The 21,973-nt window shown below is 42.8% G+C and overlaps 1 protein-coding gene and 1 long non-coding RNA gene across 3 annotated transcripts in view; both read right to left on the bottom strand.

Moving 5' to 3' along the window:
- Positions 1-16,731: 16,731 nt before the first annotated feature.
- On the bottom strand, positions 16,732-18,566 carry LOC147701094 (uncharacterized). Of its 2 annotated transcripts, XM_086929879.1 has the most exons (3): positions 18,299-18,566; positions 16,946-18,046; positions 16,732-16,861 (listed from the first exon to the last, which is right to left on the bottom strand). In XM_086929879.1, the coding sequence occupies exons 1-3, from the start codon at positions 18,529-18,531 to the stop codon at positions 16,732-16,734; spliced, it is 1,464 nt and encodes a 487-aa protein (XP_086786005.1). In that variant the 5' UTR covers positions 18,532-18,566. The 2 variants fall into 2 exon arrangements, with proteins under 2 accessions (XP_086786005.1, XP_086786006.1); XM_086929880.1 differs by having other exon boundaries at positions 16,732-17,812; positions 18,401-18,566.
- Positions 18,567-19,464: 898 nt separating this feature from the next.
- LOC147701093 (uncharacterized) overlaps positions 19,465-21,973 on the bottom strand; it is a 32,367-nt gene continuing 29,858 nt past the window's right edge. Inside the window, exon 3 of the long non-coding RNA XR_015297435.1 lies at positions 19,465-19,930. This is a non-coding gene — a long non-coding RNA (uncharacterized LOC147701093). The remainder of the gene's footprint in view (positions 19,931-21,973) is intronic.

The following is a 21,973-nucleotide window of genomic DNA, read 5'->3' as shown; positions in this document are numbered from 1 at the left end:
AGAAATGGGCGCTTTCGCAACCATCTATGTCCATAGACTTCCATACACATGGGTAGCAAGATTTAACAGCAACCGCAATGCCACCACCTCTAGAGTTACGGTTGAGAGCGAATATCGAGTACTCTGAAGGGAGTGCCAAATTAACTGCCGCCAAAGCTTCCTCGTGTAACCATGTCTCTGACATAAAAAGAATGTCAGGAGTCTCCTCCGTTAGTAGATTATAGATGTCCAGATGGTGCTTAACCATTGATCTCACATTGAGATGGCACACCTTGAAGTTATAAAGGCCCTGAGAATTCACCTGAGGGGAACCAGTAGTATCTGGAGCTCACTATAGCGCACTACTCACCTGCAAGGGTCTCAAGGCGCTTGTACGAATACCGCTGTGGAACCCATCCTGGTTTTCCCTGTGAGGTGTCCACTCCTGGGCACCCTCAAGGTGGAGGCCAGGCATCCTTAGCGTTGTGGGGGCCGTTGTGGAGATTAAGCAAACTATTGCCCAGAGTTGCAGAGTGGGACTCCATGATTGGAATAGGCACCGAGGCGAGAATTATCAGGTCCGTGGAATTTTTTGAGCCCATGACCCGCCGAGGCGGGGAATTGAACCCTGTTCCCGGGCTAGACCTCTGCATCAGGGTCTGCCGCTCTAACCCTTGAGCCACACCTTCTGCTGTTTTTTTAGAAATAGACTGAATAATCCTGGAGGGATTCTCTGCAGGTTTGCTTTGTGGGACATTTTCATAATTTTAGTGTAATTGTGAATGACATTTCAAGGACTAAGAGTGACACTTTCTCGCGAGCAAAAATCAAGAAATTAAACATATAGATAAACATAAAATTAGGAATTACACCCATTTGACCAACAAGAAACCCTTGCAAGGTTTTAAACCTACTGCAAAGCACCAGAAATTGAAAAACGTGTGTGCCCTTGTAACCACCAGATCATAGTGTTAAACGAATGAGTAACCATGATATTAAACACGTTTTTCAGAAGCAGTTATGTATTAAAGTTCTGTGCACATACGGTAGACATACACCAAGGTTGGGCAGGAGAACAGGCTGATGCAGGAAAACATCGAAGCTGGGCTGCTAGAGCCTGGTTGGAATGATTGATGTGTTTGCATACAGATCTCACAGAAAAGCCAATTGCCAACAGATTGCCATAGCCAGGCTTTGCCGACTAGGCCCCTGACTCCTCCCTGGCTATTAATGGTGCGCAGTTGCAGACCATCACAGTGTGGACTCCAGGGCCTCTCTGTCCCATGGGGACCCGGCCAAACAGGATGCAAGGCCCCAACAAAATTCTCATCTCAGCCCTCAGGAGTGTGGCAGGATGGGCAGAAGAAAAACAACTTGATTCCTCCCTCAGCCAGCCTTTACCCACTGGGCCCCACTGGATCCCCTCAGGGAATTAATCAAATGCCTCTAATACCCTAATAAGAGTAAGCCTCAATTTACCAACTATATGTAATGTTTGTAATCCGTGTCAGTAAGTCAGCATGTGTCATACATGTTTGGAATGGCAGTCCGAGCACTATCAATAGATATAACCTCGCCTCACTAATAGGTATGCGAGATAGGATCACTGCACACCAATTTACGGTAAGCACGTGATCTCACAAGAAATAAAAGACCACTCAGCACGCACAAATTGATAAGCATGCAAGTTGTGGTAGCATCAACCGCCCGTATACGGCCATGTATAAACACGAGTACTCGCACTTTAAACAGGCCACCACGCCCCATAACTCACGGCGCTGGACTGTTTTACCATCCTAATGGGGTTGACAGCATGCAGACACGATAATGAGACACTGCACATCGTAACAGGCATATATAAGTTCATAATTTGACATATGTTTGTTATTTCTTTCCTTCCTTCCTCACAGGTATTTTGACCTTTTTAACTACGCTTACCCAGTGTGGTTCAAGCTGACACCACAGGCACAATTTTGCCTCATTGGTTGCAAGGGGGTAGGATTGGGTGCGTCTTTTAGGGGACACAGACCGTCCACTCCCCTTGTTTTTTGGTCCTGAAGAAAACCTGGTTAATTTACCTTTATGGTTGAAACATGTAGACCAGACACACATAGAGATACACGGGATCATAATTACCCTCACATTATCTCGCTATTGTTTTTAACATTGTCCAGTTGCTTGAAAATAAAAAATTTATTTCTCCCAAGTTAAACCAGGACAATTTTTAACACACCCTTTTTTTGTTTATGCACCTTCACTCACAACCTGCTCCACTGTAATCAGGTGTTGTAGCACACCCTGATGGTGCTAGGTCATTAGGGTGGGCCCCGATGATGAAGCATGTCACCACTAGGTGGTGAGTGAGGGGGTTTTTAACAAAAGGAGCATCCCTTTCCTTTTGTTTACCCAAACACCCCATTAGGAACTTTCAATTCCATTTGGTGGTACTCCTTTTGTTCATACGATTAATTAGCCAGGGGTACAGGAGCACCCCCCGTTCACTGACTGAACATAATCCCTTGCTCTCTCCATTGTTAATTCAAAACAAACGCGCCGCCAAAAAAGTAAACGCCCACCTCTGAATGACGAAAAAAAGGGGCGGGCTTCAAAAAAAGCAAGAAACGCCCACAAATCTGCTCAAGCCGGGGATAGAACTGAGTGACACACATCGCTTCCAATGGCTAGCCTTCATTTATGAAGCTAGCCAATGGAAGAGAAGGCGGGTTCAAGCCCCAGTACTAGGGAAACATAAGATCTCGGCTGTGCGACACTGCTGCGCAGTGTACGCTAGGCTGAGGCCTAAAAAGCGGGTTTTAGGCATGTGAGACCAGCTCTTATCTTTTTACAACTCCTCTCTTATGATACTGTTTGGCATATGCTATACTTTTTACGGGTCACTGTTAGACTCAGGTTAAGCTGTGATTAACTTCTGTACTGTAATTCATGAATTTGAATTTTATGTTTTGATTAACTTGGACATATTATATTTGTCAATCTGCAACTTGGAAGATGTTTTATCATTTTATACATGACTTATATGGTTTTCCTTTATAAAACCGAATAAAGTTTGTTGATAATAATCACTAGGGGATTCATTTACAGGGTAGCATAGTATCCCTCACAATAACTCCAGGGGTCACAGTTCACACAATGTATATGCTTTGTTCCCCCTACTTCCAACCTTACATATACCCCCAATCACCTGCCCAAACCTCCCCCTGATGATGCCAATGTGGTCCTCCGTCAACCCACAGACCATATGTTTGGCCCCTTTGAAACTGCCCATACAATAAAAATGCTGCAGTTGTAAATACATATCAACTACCATTTGTTGTGTTTGAAACATTTTATTGAATAATAAAACCTAATAAACATAATCTGATTATTAAAGCAAAACAGAACATCAGTTGCCATACTCATAAGAGACAAAAACTGTAGTTAAAAATCAACATACTGTAACACTGCAAAGTTATGTAGAGCACAAATCCTAATTTCGGGCAATCTTTAAAGTTCAACCATAGAAACGTTCATAAAGAACAGGAAAGGAAAGAAAGAAGGTGGGATACAGTAATTTCATTAATGTAATGCTTCCTACATATAGAAAAACAAAATTAATTATTTTCCTTTTTTTTTAAAATTATTTTTATTGATGCGTTAAAAATCACAGTTACAGACACGTATTCAGTATAATTACAGTGATGCATATTAATTATTTTCCTTGAGCAATAATGTCTGCACACTAAAATACTAAGAGAAATATATTGAACAATGAACATTTCATGTGTATAAAGAACAGGAAAGGAAAGAAAGAAGGTGGGATACAGTAATTTCATTAATGCAATGCTTCCTACATATAGAAAAACAAAATTAATTATTTGCCTTAAGCAATAATGTCTGCACACTAAAATACTAAGAGAAATATATTGAACAATGAACATTTCATGTGTAATTTGAATTCAATTTGAATATTTTAACCTCCTCAGCATTATTTGACTCATGATTACAACCTGAATGCTTTCTGGAAAGGAACCGCCTCATGGGATTCAAAATCACATCTTTTACAACAATAGGATTACAATGATAAACTTGAATTTCAATTCAATGAATATATACAAAATCCGTACACTTTTGTAGAATTGTCACCTAAACTTGAATTCAATCCACCTTTTGATTAAACACTTCCCATTCCAGCAAGCATCACAGGACCACTTGTTGTTATCTTCCCAATTAGTGATAATATTTCAGATGGCAACAACAATAAATATGTTTAGAATTTTACGCAAGATGGGCCGCCTTGTAGGAGCTCCTGTGAGGAGCTCCCAGTGCTGGGGATCCCATGCGGGCATTATCCCTGTTAGCACCTACCAGCACGAAGGAACGAAAGTAGAAAAGAAGATCGGAACGAAAGAGTAACTGGATCGAGTAACTGGATTGACTAATGACCCCTGAAATGCCCCGCGATCGGACCATCGACTCAGACACCCTCATCGCTGACGCGGGAGCCTGCTGAGCCGACACTGCGGACCACCCTGCCGACACTGCGGACCACCCTGCCACCAGCCCTGCACGGGATCCAAGGCGGCATAAGAGCGTCGCGTCACAGGGGCGGCTGAAACTCCAGGAGCCTGTTCCTGACAGCTCGACGACTTCGGAGGGCTGGAAGAGGTCCCCCGCTACACGGCGGAGGAATGCACTGGAGCTCGGTTGCTGATTCATCCCTAAACTGCAAAGGTTGCTGATTCATCCCTAAACTGCAAAGGAAGCCAAAAGGCATACTCGGCAGCATCGGAGGGCACCCCCGGCAGCATAGGAGGGCACCCCCCGTGAGCCTGCTGTGCCGGAACCGCCCGCCCGCTCCACCGCAGGGATTCACAGTCTCAGAGGCTACGGAGGGCTAAGTAAAGCCGCAGCAGAGGAGCTACAGCGAGCGACGCCAGAGGACTGAAAGTGGCCCCCCTACCGTCCGCTCCGCGGTGGAAGACGCCGGCTGCTAAAAAGGAGTAGTCCCCCGCCCCCCCCCCCCCGCACCGGAGACAGGACACGGGCTCAGGAGATGGATGCGCCCGGAGGGTATGGCGCTGCCGCTGCCCAGAGGAGCGACTGAGGAGAGCCCTGAGACCAACAACGGGAGCGGTTCTGCGACAGAAGACTAGTGTCTGCCCCCATCGGATCCGTTGGATACCGGGTGTTTACCTACGCTGCGTCTCACGGTGATACAGGCTTGGAGCCATGATCTGATCTAATCTATGTAGCAAATCGGAAGGGACTGAGACACTTTGTGGATTAATGCATTGCTGCTGAAAGACTCTGCGGTCGGACTCAGGGGGCACACAGAGACTTGAGGTATTTGTATTTCTCCTACCCGCCTGCTCACTTTTAAACTACCTCCTTTGTTCAAAATGGCTGGAGCCATAAACCTGTAACAATAAATCCCTCCACCCCGGTACCTCTGTCCACGAGGCTCCTCACTTTAACTCCCCCACACAGCATTCCTCCCAGATAGCTGGAGCATTGCTGGCTCTGATGGAAAGTGAAATTCCTCCCCCTACGCTTAAAGTAATAGCAGCAGACAGAGGACTAATATCTCCACCTCCCCTGCATGCATGAAGGAGAAGGGAAACTGCTCTTAGATGCTTGCTAAGCAACAGCAACAAACAGAGGACTAATGTCTCTATCCCACCTATTTGGCGGACATGTTTGACTAGTCTCTCTCAGGGACGGACATCCTGGATTAGTCATTTTCTTCTTTATCTGAACACTCGCTAAGAATTTAACATTCTAGACTAATCACAACTACTGAGCACTTGGCTCAGTTAGGTATCTACACCCTCTTGTGAAAGAATGCCTGCCTATTATTGTATCATTATACTTTTAATTATATTCTGAACATGAGTAATGCACAGAATGCTACCTCATATATGAAAGAATGTCTGCCTATTATTGCAGTTCACTCCTAGCTTTACTCTGAACATTTGTAATGCACAGACTGCCACACCATATCTGAAAGAACGTTTGCCTAGTTTTGCAGTATTGTACCTATACCTGTATTTTGAACATCTGTAATGCACAGATTGCTACCTCATACACCTTTTACCGCAGTATTATTCTTCGACCTGTATTTCGAACATTTGTAATGCAATGCTACCTCATTTACCTTGGTTGCTAACTAATATCATTTCTGATCTCTATGATTTTGGATTTTTGATGGTGACACTACCTCATATATATATTTGGTTGATCACTAGTCTCACTGTTGTACTCTATAACCTATAAAATTGTAACCTATTGTATGTATATGTTACCCTGCACACTCTTACATTTAGGATATGCCGATTGATCACTAGTACTATTCCTACACCGTGTAACCTACTGTATGTTTTTGTTTTTCCTGTACATATATACCAATATAGCGCATTCTCCAATTCCCACCTAAACCACCATCGCAACATGGATCCCCCACCATCCCCCCCTATTCTCAGTCCCCATTACCCTCTCACCTCCTCTCTTAGTATAACTCCCCCTCCCCACAACATGACCACTCCCAATCCCATTTCCCCTCCTACTCTCAGCCCCCATTATCCTTCTTGCACCCCCACCTCGACTATCAGTCTCCCAGCACACACCCTGACCCACCCACCTACCATCAGTGCCATCACTCATACCACCAACCCCCTCCCCACCTCATCCACACACCTCCCGCTCAAAACATCCCTTCTCCCTAACACCTTCCCGTACATCAATACAACGCACACCTCCTCGAACACCAGCCCACGCTCCCACCTGCAAACGAACTCCCTGGTCAGCCATTCTTCTCAGTCGGCCGCCCCCACCTCCACCACCTACCCCACGATGGACTACATCATGGCCACCCTCGCTCAGATCAAAGATGACATACACAACATCAAGGAACTACTCGCCACACACCCCATACACCCCTCACCCACCTCCCCTCCCAACTTATCCCCTACCCATCTGGTTGACTCACTCACTCAACACGCCACAAACCGAGCGTCAATCCCCGCTCTTAGACGCAGCAATTGCCCTCGTCGCCCCTGCAACACCTCACACAACTACACCTCCCCGCCCAACGGGTCCTCCGCCCTTCCGTCGAACTCTCTCACTCAACCTTGATTATTTTTTTACTTGTCGGATTGCTCACATGTTGGACTTTGTAGCCATTTACTTGTACTATTTTGTACACAGGTTGGCTCTGTAGCCACCTATTTGTACCATTTATACTATGTGACCTATTGATCTATCTGTCTGACTATGCTCCCCCATGTACTTCTCTTTGTAAAGCGCTCTGATATCCGCAAGGATCTGGTCCACGCTATATAAAACTTTCAAAATAAATAAATAAAATAAAATAAATAAAAATAAAATACCTCCGAAAGGAAAAACATGCCATTTCTGAATCATGGTGCACAATAAAATGTAGGAACCGAAGGGCATCTTTAGGTATAGCATTCATTAAGGTTTGACCAGGCTTGAAACTAGAGTTCCTGAACTTTTGGACATTTAAATGTCATATTTTAAAAGAGTTCAAACAGACCCAGCACGAGCACCGCGAAAAATTGAAGATGAGTGAATTGTACTTAGAGAAAATATGCTGATTAGTAATCTATTGATGTAAAATACAGTGGTCAGGCAATGCTTGTGGATCTAATCTATTCAGATTTTAACTCCATAGTGTGTTCAATAAATTGACAAGGCATAATACTTGATGGTCCATCTCTCAGATCAGTTCTATTACAGTTTTATTTGCAATAACACTAAAAGAGATCAATGAAAAATAGATTTTAAAAGCCATGGGTAGAATTGATCCTTGGTCTAAATCTAGATTATTGTCTGCAATAGAAACCAGTACAACAGATCAAATCTAAAAGGATTGAATATGTTTATTATAGTGGTTTAGAGTAAACCCAGAAGATACACATTGGTCCTAAAACTCAGAAAACGTATCTAAAGATTATGATTACATCCAATTTATGTCCAGAGACCGCGTTAGATGCTTTCCTGTTTAAGTGACAACATTTGCAAATATACTTAACAAAACATTAAAGCTGGATGTCAGAAATTCTGTCTTTAAGCATTGTGTAAGAGTTATGTATGATGGTTTTTATTTGATCTGAAGCAACACTATCACAAAATAGGTACGTGCACCGGTTATCATTCAACTAACATTATTAGCAAACTTAATTTGGAGGGAATTGAGAACAATTGACTCATGTACCAAGAGTTTTATTGTTCAAAAATCCACTGGTTCGGTAATTCACAGAGTTTGCAAATGCTAAACCGCTTTTTGAAATTTACTAAGCCCATTTAACAATTCAGAATTTGGAAGGGGAATGTTAATAGTGTCCCTTCTAAATACGTAATACATCCTTAAGGTATGTATTAAGCTTTGAAACTATACATGGGCTGAAAAACAGTAACAGGAGGTAGTATCCCAAGGGGACATTTGTGAATCTGAAAGTAAAATGGGGTGCATTAAAAATGCCTTTATTTAAAAGCAATCGCAGACACAGTAGTATGCTGACTCCACAAGCAACCAGTTTTACCAAATGGATTACTAATACATGAACCTCAGTATTTCCTATATTGCTGAAATGTAGTCTCTAATATTTTTGTCATGTGGTGTAAATATTTGTTTCTATTATTATATTTCCCAATTCCATATTGTCATGAAATGTACCTATTCTTTTTGTCAAACATATTGAAATATCTTTGTCACAATTTTTGAGGCATTCTAAAAAGTGTTTTCACTCTCTAACTTAAAGCTTCCTAAGAAAAATACTTACACGCAGTCCTGGTTTCTCCTAGATCATTTAGCTTTCTCACTGTATCAAGCACAATTTTTCTTTGAGAGAGGTGGTTATTGTAGTTATACGCACTGGAGTTAGTTTAGAAAAGACAAATATAGAATTTCCTTTATCTTTAAAAATAATACTTGCAAAAGTATATGTGCAATAATTTCAGATAATTTACTGATAAAGATATCATACCATGTGGTATTAATAATCTGCTTGAATTAACAGACTTCTCTTCTAGATAAATCCAGGTATGAGAAGGTATTAAATGCAATTATCAACTTACCGTTATTTTAACACATTTTCTCAGTGCACAGAGTATTTTTCCTACATTGATCACAACATTTCAAGCAATGGTCTGTGCTTAAACGTACAATGAAGGGGTAAAAATGTATTTCTACCACAATCAAGAAACCCTTGGGTCTATGAGGATTACTGTTGCAAATGAAGACCTAGCTAAAATGAAATATCCCTTTAAAGGGAAGATTTCCCTCACCCACCATAGTTGGCATGCTGCCTCATTCAGAACCTCCTCCCACCGTTATACCTAGTTACAGTACAGGGTACAGCCCCCTCACTGAGAGGGAGGAGTTCAGGCATGTTTTGTTATAGAGAATGGTATACACAATACCACAAAAATGAGCTCAGGGTAGTGGGGCAGCAGAGTGAAAGTTAATAAGAGGTCAACATGTTTCAGCCTATTAACCCTCCAAAGAGGTGTTTGCGGCTTTCTTCAGGACCTAATCAAAAGTGCTGATGCTCATTGTACTCAATAAATAACAAGCGTTGGCATAGCCAATAGGTCTCGCCTTTGGGACCTTATAAGTGTTTAGCCATGCAGATCCAGTAACAATGTGAAATATTTTCTCTTAAAAAAGAAGACTATAAACTAACTAAGCTAGACGTGACTTTATAGCTGGTTAATCAAATGTTTCTGGAGGTTTAGTATATATAAAGAACTCCTTTTTTCTATTGCGTGTCATATAAAATTGATGCTCTAAATTTTGGTAAGAGTACACAATATCAAAAAATTCAATACTGCTTTTATTTCATTTTACTTTTGAAAGCTTGCAGTGAAAGAGAATTCTAAATGTCATTTGCTTATAAGTAGGCGCTAATGACTATTTCAGGATGACAATGTAGTTAAAATTTGTAAAAGATGTTTTAGAAGTATGGGTAGGGAAAATGGCTATTTTGGCCAAAGGCTCACCTTTCTTTATGCATGCTAGTTTTAATTTGTACACAGAATCACCATTTTTTTATGTGGTACACTATAATGTTAGATGAATTTGTTTTACCCTTTTGATAAGCAAGAGATGACGATGAACGGGTTTTTCGTCCCTGGGTTTAAATGGATTCAGGTTGGAACAGACAAGGTGTTGACTGCCTCAGAAAATAGTTGTTTCCCGCATGCTGCTTTCATGCGACTTAAATCTCTTCAGTCGAAGAGGCGGCTGCATGCCTGCAGATATGGCCAGATCAGTACTTGGCTGGTTCAGTTCACCAGTGGGGCTAGAATAGAAGCTGTTAAGGGCAGGGGCTTAGCTTCCTATTGGTGCAGCAGGTGCAGTGGCACCAGGGCCCAGACGCCTTAAAGGCCCACTGAACCCTGATAACTGCTGTTTGTCACAGTTCAAACAAAGGCCTGAGTGGCCCACAGAACAATGAGTATTGCAGTTTTCCACAGTCCAAATAAAGGGCAGGGGTCACATTTCCCTTCTTGCCTTGGGGCCCAGGGCACACTGGCTAGGCCACTGGTTAAGGATGCAGTGGGGAAGAGGTGGTGAGACAGGTGGATTATCTAAACAACTTGACGATGACTTCATGCCTGGGTATTAAAGTATTCATTGCAATTAAAGACTGAAGCAGGAATAGATATCATAATATAATATAGGAAGGCCTATGTACAGTTCAGAGATCTGAGGGACCCCCAGAACAACAGAGGGCATGTGTCACATTTCCTTTCTTGTGTTAGGGCCCAAGGCACACTGGCTAGGCCTACTTACAAATGCAGCTCGATAAGCGGATGCCTTTTAACATCTCACTTATCACCTCTCCTAAATTACAGTTTTATTTTAGATGCAGACTTAAATCGTGACCTATGAATATGTTTTATCTATCTTTAGGTTCCAAATGGCCCATCTTTTCCATATGCAAGTATCAGACAGGTCGGGAACACCCTATTGTGTTGAACTTCATAAAGCCACATTAATCACTGGTCTTGAAATGCAAATGGCAGCATTAAGCACACAGAGGTGTAATCTACGTAATCTCATTATGTTCAGGGTACGCGAGGGTGTTTAGGGCATAAAGACTTTGACAAAAACATTGCTGCCACCGTAGAAATTCAATCTTCCTTGTCCTACCTTAGTATACAAGTAGTACCACATACTTTGCATACCTGAATGAAATAGGCACACAAAATAGTAGTGTATTTAAAGGCCCAGTTCAGAATTACAGGGAAGGTGCACTGTCCCAGACTACACAACGGTGCAGTCTTCAGCTGGTGCTGTCATGTCACACAGGGGGAGTACACCAGATTATGCTGGAAAAAGCATGTGTTGCGCCAACGTAGGGGCAGTTGTAAACCACCAGTCTGATTACAAAGTAAACCATCTGGCAGCTATTAAACAAGGTGGCACGTTTCCCCTGCAGGTGGTTGGGGTCTGTCACCATCCTGTCAGGTGGGGGTATACAATCAGTGCGCCTCCTAACTGCTTGTTTGCCCTTTTGCCCGTGTCAATAATACAGTGCAGTCGCAAGACAAAAAGTTTTCCCACATTTGACAAAGGAAAGCATGCCCGCTGAGAATCTCTCCTACGTGATCCACACTACATAAAGGGCTATGGAAGTGTCTGCAGCCTCTTCTGTAGAACAAAAGACAAAATGCCCATGGGACACAGATAGAGGGTGCACCCTGATGCTTCCTTATGTACGAGGACCTTTGGCATTCGTCTGTACTAAGCGAGTGACAGAGTTAGTGGAGTGTTTTTTGCCCTCTATGTCACTCTACTTCTAAGCACCTAATACAGCTTGTACAGTGGTTACTGTCATCTGTTCACCTACATTATGCTTAATATAAATAGTGCACAATTTCGGCGTTTGTGTCTGCCTACAACAAGGACCTGATACAAATAGGAGTACCTACAAGTTGGATGGTACAATTCAACAAGAGTCTAGGATACTCCAGCACAGATGACTTTGCATCAACATTATGGGGCATCAGTCTTGATGGCAAGCCAACTTTGTTATTTATTTATTTATTTATTTATTTAAAACACGTATAGAGCGCAGCTGTCACCTGGCAGGTATCCTGGCGCTGAAAGCTTACTCCTGAGCTAGAAGCAATGGGAAACTGTTTTAGGGGGATAGACGTGGCGGGGGAAAACTAGGGGAAGAGCCACGTTTTTATTCGTTTCCTGAAAGGCAGGAGCTGTGGAATTTGACGAATGTCGGCGGGCAGACTGTTCCAAAGCTTAGCAGCAGCCACTCTGAAAGATCTTCCCCCGGTCCTAACCTTATTAAATCGGGGTACCGTCACAAGGCAGGCTGTAGCGGATCGTAGAGTTCTGGTAGGGATATACCAGGAAAACATTTGTTGTAGGGGTCTTGGGCCCGATCCGTGTAATGCCTTGAAGACCAAGCAGAGGGCCTTGAAGGCTATTCGTTGCTTCAAGGGAAGCCAGTGTAGCTCGGCTAAAGCTGCTGTGGCCGAGGATCTCCTGGTCCAACCAAGGGCCAATTTGGCTGCTGCCGACTGGACTAGTCTGTCCAATAGTACCGCTGGAGACTCGAGCAGGAGAGCATTGTAATAGTCAAGGCGACTGAGAATAGTACACCTGACTATCAATGCTCGGGCCTGGGCGGGGAGTAGTGGCAGGATTTTACGCAATGAGCGCATAAGGGCCGAGCAGGTAGCGACTGTTTTGGTTACCTGCGTTTCCATGCTAAGGTTGATATTTAGCATGACACCCAGATTGCGGACACTGGTAACCGGTTGAGGTTTATCTGAGTTTTCCGGGGGCCAGAATTCCACAGGCAAAGGGCGAGGGATTCGGCTCACGGGACAAAACAGAACCTCGGTTTTAGAGGAATTGAATTGGAGGGAATTCCGGTGCAACCAGCCTGTAGTGTCTCTTAGGCAATCGTGAAAAGCTTCCATGGGGATTGAGTCTTCCCCCTCCCATGAAAGAATGAGCTGGGTGTCATCCGCATAGTTTACTGTTTTCATTCTGTGGGTTTTAATTAGAGTAACCAAAGGTTTTAAGTAAACATTGAAAAGGATCGGACTGATAGAAGAACCCTGGGGTACACCGTGAGGGACTGGGGAGAAGGCAGATTGAAAAGGGGGGAGGGATACAGCCTGTTTCCTATCTCTGAGGTACGAATGGAACCAGAGCAGGGCAGTGCCGTCAACCCCAGCCTCTCTCAACCTCTCCAGCAGAATCACGTGGTTAACAGTATCGAATGCGGCAGACAGGTCCAGTAGGATCAAGGCCACTGCTTGGCCCCTGTCTACCCGCATACGAAGTTCTTCCATGGCTGTAAGCACTGCTGTTTCGGTGCCATGGGCTGGACGAAATCCGAATTGGAAGTCGTCCAGAACGTGATTCTGCTCAAGATGTGTCGATAGACAGGAGCTGACCCAGCGTTCCACCACTTTCGCTGGAAAGGGTAGAAGCGATATGGGTCGAAAGTTGGAAAGACACTCTGGGTTCAGAGATGGTTTTTTTCAGTAACGGGGTGATAAGTGCTTGCTTCCAGGGGGTGGGAACGAGTCCACAACATAGAGATTGATTACAGATCCTCCGGAGGGTGTGGAATAGTACCGTTCCGCATGCTTTCTAGGTTTTAGGGGGCAGTGGGTCCAGGGGGGACCCAGAGGTGATGCCAAGTGCCAGTCTCTCGAATTCAACTTCGGGGATAGGGGGAAAGGCCTGTAGACCTTCCCTAGGAGGACAGACTGGACTCGGAGGATCACGGTTGGTAGTATCGACTCCGGGGGAATTTAGAATATTTTGCGATGGGGGAGGTGCCAGATTGTTAATGATGGTCTCGATTTTGTCCGTAAAGAACTGTGCGAGATGGTCACAGAGGGTCTGCGAAGGGGGGGATGGTTTTCTTGGCGCAGTCAGGGTGTATGAGGTTATCAAGGATCTGGAATATACTTTTCGAACTGTTAGCTGCGTTAACTATAGTGGAGCAGTAATAGGACGATTTGCTTTCTGTGATGGCAGGTTTGTATTCAAGGAGCTTGTTTTTCCAGATGATTTTATTATTGTCACAATATCCCTGTCTCCACTTCCTTTCAGCCTGTTTGCAGGCTAATTTGAGAGTTTTCAGGGAGTCATTATACCATGGAGCAGGTGCTCTGCCTTTAGGTTTACAATGTTTTAGTGGGGCAATAGAGTCCGTGATGGATGCTATCCTCGTGCTGAAGGCTCTGTAGTTATATTCAACCGAGTTGGTTGGGGAGAAGCTATCTTCCACATCGAAGACTTTGGTGGTGGAAGTTTTTCCAGAGCTTTCCAGTCTCTGTACGTAAATTCTGGTAGCACGCTTTTGTTCAGCTTTCTGGTTTTAGTGCTGGTAATATAAAATTTGATAAGAGAATGATCCGTCCAGCTCATGGGCAGAATGTCATTCATGTGTGTTAAACCAGGACTCGAAAAAATAAGGTTGAGTCGATTGCCTGCTGAATGGGTGGGTTGCTTAACCAATTGGTGAAGTCCCACGCTGTCACAGGACAGCAGGAGGTTGTCCAGACCAGTGTCTAGGCTACCGTTTGGCCAGAGGTTAAAATCCCCTAAAATGATTAGTTTGTTGTGGGAGGTTGCCATATTCGTAAAGGTGGTGAGTAGTGCTTGCTGTTGAGGGGTGGGAAAGGACCCTGGAGGTCGGTAGCAAATAATCGCCGTGAAAATATCTCCTAGGTGGCAGTTTATGGACAGGCCAAAGAGCTCAATCCCGGCCACTGGGTCTATGTCTATAGTGTTTATTTGCCAGGAGGCTCTGTAGATAATGCCTACTCCGCCACCACGGCCTTTGGGTCTAGGGAGGTGCAAAATATTAAAATCTTGAGGGCAGGCCCATGCTAATTCAATATCGCAGTCGGCTTGAGTCCACGTCTCAGTTAGGAAAAGGACATCTAGATGGTGGGATTCTATAAGGAGATGGATTTCGTTAGCATGCTTTGGTAGTGATCTGACGTTCAGAAGGCCTCCCATGAGCAGGCCCTTATGTGTGAAGTCAAGTAGTGGAAACGCTGTGTCTTCAAAGGTGAGCTTACCTTCGTGAGCGAACCCTCGTAGATTAATCAGTGATTCCCGGGTATACCGTGGGGGCTGCGGGCAAATTTGGGCAGAGTTGTCGGCGCTGGTCGCGTCCTCGTCGCGGACGAGCGCAGACGAGCTTGCCTTGAGCGCGCCTTCGGCGCGCAAACGGCTTGCCCGCTGCGCTCGTCCGCTGCGCTTCCGGTGTAGACTCATTAGTTGTAGTGGCAGCTCAGACGTCGGAGGGGGGGCGTGGCCAGCAGAGATGGGCGTGTCTCTAGGCTCCCTCTGCGTGGTAATGGCGCCAAAGAAACTTTGTATACATTATTATCAGAGACTATACTTGCCTCTTGGATACAACTTTACAACAGAATTTTATGAATTTTCGTACAGTTGTATTTATATAATAAAACAACCTACCCACAATAATTGATCTATCTATTCATCTTTTTGGGTTCTGGAGTAGCATGCTACTCGCTGAAAAGCACTTCAACACTTCATCAGGGGTAGCAAGCGCTATATAAATTTAAAACCTTCCCTCTTCTATCCCTCCACTCTCTTTTTCAACCCAACTAACAGACCAACATGTCCAGCTCTCAAATACATTTTATATTTCCCTACACTAATTCACCACTGATCATTTTTATATCCTGGAGTAGCGTGCTACTCGCTGAAAAAGTGCTTCAAATTGACCATAACGCACTCTGCTGCTCGCAGAACTCTGAATTGAGCGGTTGAGTTTTTTTGACACTTTGCCGAGTTCTTCATTGCGGAACACCGCCTAGGCCTAATCTTATCATGAAAATCTAGATTTCAGTCTTATGTTAAGAAACAAGTGTGAGTAGAAACCTTTTGGGTGGAGAAAATTTAAGACATTAATATTGTGAATTTTTTGTTAATTAGTTGATTTTTGCAAGTACGAACACTTCTCTGTGTCAAGTAAAGACCTTGAGAGTTTTGAAACTTTCAGATACTCAAATTGTGGATTCTGTTGCAATTAAAATATTTCCAGGAGGTTGCATGCGGGCAGCCTAAGTTATCCTGCAAGAGTTTCTTGATGAATCCTATTGCAACTACAATATGTGCTCTCTCATTTAAAGTCAGGTTGCTAGAGCTTTTCTGCAACTCAAGATACGCCTTACTTTTCACCTGGTGTGGGTGCATTTCTCATGTTAAGTGAGATCTAATTTCTGAGTATAACACTTCTGGCTTTCCCCTCCTGTATAAGGCTTTTGTCCAGTGTGAATTCTCTCATGTGAAATGACATTGTATTCATGAATAAACCTTATCTGACATTCCGAAACACATAAGGCTTTTTTCTCCCTTGTGAGTTTGCTCCTGACAAGTGAGAAGTAATTTGTGACCAAAACTTTGCTTGCATTTCAAGCACTCATAAGGTTTTTCCCCAGAATGGGATCTCTCATGAAGCATAACTCTGTCTTTCAGATTCAAGCTTTTATGGCATAAGGATTTTCTCCAGTGTGGAGTTTCTCATGGTGAGATAGCGTTTTTCTCTGCAGCTCTTCTGGCATTCAGAGCACTCATAAGGTTTTTCATCAGTATGGAGTCGCTTATGGTTAGTGAGGCTGTGCCAATCAAATAGGAATTTTTGATGGTGTGTTTCCTTATGGTGCATGTAAACATCACTACCTCTGAATCTTTTCTGACATTTAGAGCACTGATAATGTTTTTCCCCCAGTGTGGATTCTCACATGTGCAGTGAGATCAGATTTACAGCTGAAACATTTTTGGCATTTGGAGCACTGATAAGGTTTTTCCCCAGTGTGAGTTCTTATATGGTGAGTGAGATTGATTTTTTCACTGAAACATTTGTGGCATTCAATGCACTGATAAGGTTTTTCCCCAGTGTGGGTTCTTGTATGCCGAGTGAGTATTCTTTTTTCACTGAAACATTTCTGACATTCAATGCACTGATAAGGTTTTTCCCCAGTGTGGGTTCTTGTATGTGTAGTGAGTATTCTTTTTTCACTGAAACATTTCTGGCATTCAATGCACTGATAAGGTTTTTCCCCAGTGTGGACTCTCACATGTGCAGTTAGAAGTGATTTACAGATGAAATGTTTTGGGCATTCAGAGCACTGATAAGGGTTTTCCCCAGTGTGGATTCTGATGTGCTTTGTGAGTCTACTTTTTAAACTGAAACATTTCTGGCATTCAGAGCACTGATAAGGTTTTTCCCCAGTGTGGATTCGTATGTGCTTTGTGAGACTACTTTTTAAACTGAAACATTTATGGCATTCAGAGCACTGATAAGGTTTTTCCCCAGTGTGGATCATTGCATGTTGAGAAAGACTTTGTTTTTTACAAAACCTTTTCTGGCATTCAGAGCACTGATAAGGTTTTTCCCCAGTGTGGATTCTTGTATGTTCAGTGAGTCTGAATTTTACACTGAAACATTTCAGGCATTCAGAGCACTGAAAAGGTTTCTCCCTAGTGTGGGTCCTTATATGATGAGTGAGACTGTTTTTGTCAATGAAACATTTCTGGCATTCCGAGCACTGATAAGGTTTTTCTCCAGTGTGGGTTCTTCTGTGCCGAGTGAGACTGTTTTTGTCAATGAAACATTTCTGGCATTCCGAGCACTGATAAGGTTTTTCCCCAGTGTGGGTTCTTATATGATTTATGAGATTGTCTTTCGTACTGAAATATTTGTGGCATTCAAAGCACTGGTAAAGTTTTTCCCCAGTGTGGGTTAATACATGTTGAGAAAGACTTTGTTTTTTACAAAACCTTTTCTGGCATTCAGAGCACTGATAAGGTTTATCCCCAGTGTGGGTCCTTGTATGTACAGTAAGGTCTCTTTTTTCACTGAAATATTTCTGGCATTCAGAGCACTGGTAAGGTTTTTCTACAGAGTGGGTTAATACATGTCGATTTAGACTCCCTTTGAAACTAAACCTTTTCTGACATTCAGAGCACTGGTAAGGTTTTTCGCCAGAGTGGGTTATTACATGTCGAGAAAGACTTAGTTTGTTATAAAACCTTTCCTGGCATTCAGAGCACTGATAAGGTTTGTCCCCAGTGTGGATTCTTATATGTTCAGCGAGATAATATTTACTGCTGAAACTTTTTTGGCATTCAGAGCACTGATAAGGGTTTTCCACAGAGTGGGTTAATCCATGTTGATAAAGTTGCGATTTGAAACTAAACCTTTTCTGGCATTCAGAGCACTGATAAGGGTTTTCCCCAGTGTGGATTCGTATGTGATGTGTGAGCCTACTTTTTAAACTAAAACATTTCTGGCATTCAGAGCACTGGTAAGGTTTTTCTACAGAGTGGGTTAATACATGTCGAGAAAGACTTTGTTTGTTACAAAACCTTTTCTGGCATTCAGTGCACTGATAAGGTTTTTCCCCAGTGTGGATTCTCATATGCTCAGTGAGATAAGATTTACTGCTGAAACTTTTTTGGCATTCAGAGCACTGAGAGAGGATTTTCCCAGTGTGCATTCTCTCAAATTCAGTGAGATGAGATTTATGGCTTAATCTTTTTTGGCACAGGTAACTTTTTCCCCAACTTAGGTTATTTTGCTTTGGTTGAGGCAGGTTTGAACACTGAAATTGTTCTAACAGCCCGTGTTTTTAAAAGGTGTATTCCTAGAGGTAATATCTCTACATTTAGTTTTCTCTTGCTTATATGCCACGATAAGAGTGAACCCGATTTTAGAGTCGGGCTTGTTTAGATAATGTTCAGCATTTATCTCTAAAATATATTGTGTGTAATCTTCTTAACACTTGCATTGAGCAAAATATGTCTGGATGCAGCCCTGTAACACCTGTCGAAATGTTTGTAGCAGATAATAGTCTTTTGGTTATAGCCTCTCCGGCAGCAACTTATTTTGTGACTGAAGTTTTTCTCAAATCTATTTGTATAGGTTCTTAGAAATGCAGTGATAAAGCGTTAGTCTGATATTTAATGATTAAACTGAGAAGTACCTTTTTGCACTGGCGTAATGGCAGTAACTGAGAACATTAGAACATGCACAGTAAATTTGTGGCTCATCAGTCACAGAACATCAGTTCCTTTTACCCGTTCTGTGTTTAGTGTAAGGTTAAGGATTGTAGTCCTGAAGACGAGGATTTATTTACATTAGCTATTGCGCAACGGTGCTCATTTAATCCATTTTGATATTTAACAGTTTTACATATCATTCCTGCACAACAGATAAGGTTGAGGCGATTTACATAGAATTACAGAACAGTACACAATAAAAAGGAAACAATCTGAGATGGTCATGAACAACACAATAAAGTGGTGAATTTTTAAGGTTTTTGCCAGAGTGAGCAAAGTGGGTTGAGGTGTTCTATCCCGAGGCAGATAGTCTCAAACTTGCGTAACTGGTTAAAAATGGTTGTTGAACAAAGGTGATTTTTCAATCTTTTGGTTGTCAGCGTGTCAGCTTCGGAGTCTTCTATCAGTGTCTTTTCTTTGATGGTTTGCAGAAGAAACCTTTTGTTATATCTTTCTTTTATGCAGTGTGTGCTTCCTCTCTGGAATTACATGATGCTTTAGATCATGCGTGCTTTAGATGAACGTTATTCTGTCATGCTGAGGCAATTTGTCTTTCTGATAATATTTCAGATGAGGATGTTGTGATTGGTCTTTCTGGCACTATTTCTGATGCTGTGTGGACAGATATGACTTTGTTCTGGGTTAACGAAATGCAAAATTAGAGACTTCACTTACAGGTATAGTACTTTCCTCAGCTCCCACTTCCTCGCCACACCTAGATTTTGGAAATTGTTTAAACTTAGAATGCTGGATGTCCTTCGGTTTTTCAAAATAATCCTTCTTACATTCAGTTGGCTGGTGCTAAATCTTGCTTTCTTCGTCCGTAATTTCAATCACCTATAGTATTAAAATTAAATAGTTAATACATGTAAATATCCCCAAAAATAATTTACAAGCCATATCAAAGCAGAATTGCAGAATTGTGAAAGTGTTGAACTGTTCTTCAGACAGAGCAGAGTGTAGAATGGTAGCATGAGATGTAGGAGTGAGGAATTGTAGAATGTCCAACATTTCATTAAGCTCAGAAAGGATACATGTACCCTATGGACTTGTAACATAGAATCCCAAAAGCAGACATTAAAGTCATATGGATTGGCACCAAAAAGATATTTAAAATAGAATACTATTAATTAATTTTTAATGTAGATTTCTAGGATGGGAATTTCCCCTCCACGGACAACAGGCATTTCGCCCTACCCTGAGTTACCACCTACTTGTATCTGGTAACCTTATTTTTGAGCTCTGGCCTCTGCCGCAAGCAAATCTATTGTGTGTTGTGAGGACCATGCCTAGACCTATCCCTCAACTATGGTCCAGAGTATGAATCAAGGGCAATGAAATTAAGGAGTACGTTCATGTGTTGATTTTATTCCACCTGATTCCACCTGATTATCAGTTGTTAGGCTTTTGTGCAGAAAAACAGGGCACACATTTTTTCCAGACAGAAAAATTAGACTAAAAAGACCCACAAGACTCTGGGTGCAGCAGAAGCAGCCAAGACTTATGCTGTTTTTTTTTTACTAACTGGGGGAAACACACAATTCTTCCCTCTGTTAGAAATATCTTTCCCCTTCCCTCCCCTGCTTCGCCCATCTCCCCCCCCCCAACCAACCACATGCATAAAACAAGTGGTAAATAAAAGCAGAAAAACACTATGAAATAGTGAATGGCATGTGGTTTGACAGGCAGAAGAATCTCAGACCATTCGCTGGTGGAGGTGCAACTCGATGGTCCGGTTGGTATGAATTAGGCGACTAAAAACGGTTCTGACATTTGCAGGTGGGTCACGCTCTGCAAGGTAACATTTGGGAAGGGGGGGGGGGGGAAGTTGCCTGATGCATCCCCACTGGAGGACCAGCAGTTAACTAATCCCCTGACTGAAAAAGCAATCTCAACCATCTATAGGAAGTTGATCTACAATATGTGTTGTAGTAATGTGGCTCACTGGTTAGAGGCGGCAGACTCAGAAGCAGAGGACGGCCCGGGACCAGGGTTCAATTCCCAACGCGGCAGGGTTGTGGACCAGGGTCAGTGGACTCGATAATTCTCGGTTCGGTGCCTACTCTAACCATGGGTCTCACTCGGCAACTCTGGGCATTAGCTTGCCTCATCTCCACAACGTCCCCATCAACGCCGGGGATGCCTGGCTTCACCTTGGGGATACCCAGGAGGGACCATCCCACAGGGAAAGCCAGGACGGGTTCCCCAGCGGTATACAGCGCCAGGACGCCGCGCGGCAACAGTGCGCTTCACAAGTATACATTACATTACACCACGCTTGTGAAGGAGTACCCTGCTCACCAAACTCAAAATCAAGACCATTATCTTGTCTGTGCTATGCATGTATCTCTAGGTCCGCTTCATTATGTCCATCAGACTTTCTATGATGTACCTGTTATTGCGGCGTGTGTGTTTAGTACAGGTTTAATCTTAGGGTGTGTGTGGGGGTTTATTTGAACCCTGTGGTTTAATCTGCACTTGTTGCTTATGCGGTGTTATGTGGTGTTGTCACACCCTTGTAATTATAACAAGCATTTGCAATGCAATAGGTCTTGCATTAGGAAAGTTTGAGCTATTGGTATTGTAAATGACACATTTTTTAATTATGTGTTGGTTTTGAAAATAGCGAAATTAATAGCTTTGTCATTTACAATGCCAATAGTTTTAACTTTCGCAAATGTGACACCTATAGCACTTGTAATGCAATATGTGTTGTATTTACGTGACTTAGATTATTGATGTTACAAATAACAATGGCTTTTAATTTATTAATTAATACTTAAGTAAAAGTTATTGTAATTTCTAATGGCAATTGCTTAAACTTTTGTAAATAACTTTTGTGAAGATTATGTTCAGTGTATTTTATTGTGACGAAAATCC

The sequence above is a fragment of the Lissotriton vulgaris genome, chromosome 7 (assembly GCF_964263255.1).
Source record: "Lissotriton vulgaris chromosome 7, aLisVul1.2, whole genome shotgun sequence".
Taxonomy (NCBI): Eukaryota; Metazoa; Chordata; class Amphibia; order Caudata; family Salamandridae; genus Lissotriton; species Lissotriton vulgaris.
The sequence above is the reverse complement of the archived record's forward strand: the minus strand, read 5'-3'. Positions and strand labels throughout refer to the sequence as shown.

Excerpts from the sequence above, each read along its gene's own strand:
- LOC147701094 (XM_086929879.1), bottom strand. The coding sequence starts at position 18,531 with ATGCACACTGGGAAAATCCTCTCTCAGTGCTCTGAATGCCAAAAAAGT. Across the intron at positions 18,047-18,298 it reads TGTTTTAGTTTAAAAAGTAG|TCTTTCTCGACATGTAATAA; the intron begins GCTCACACATCA and ends TAACAAACTAAG. Across the intron at positions 16,862-16,945 it reads GAAAAAAGAATACTCACTCG|CCATATAAGAACTCACACTG; the intron begins GCATACAAGAAC and ends CAATCTCACTCA.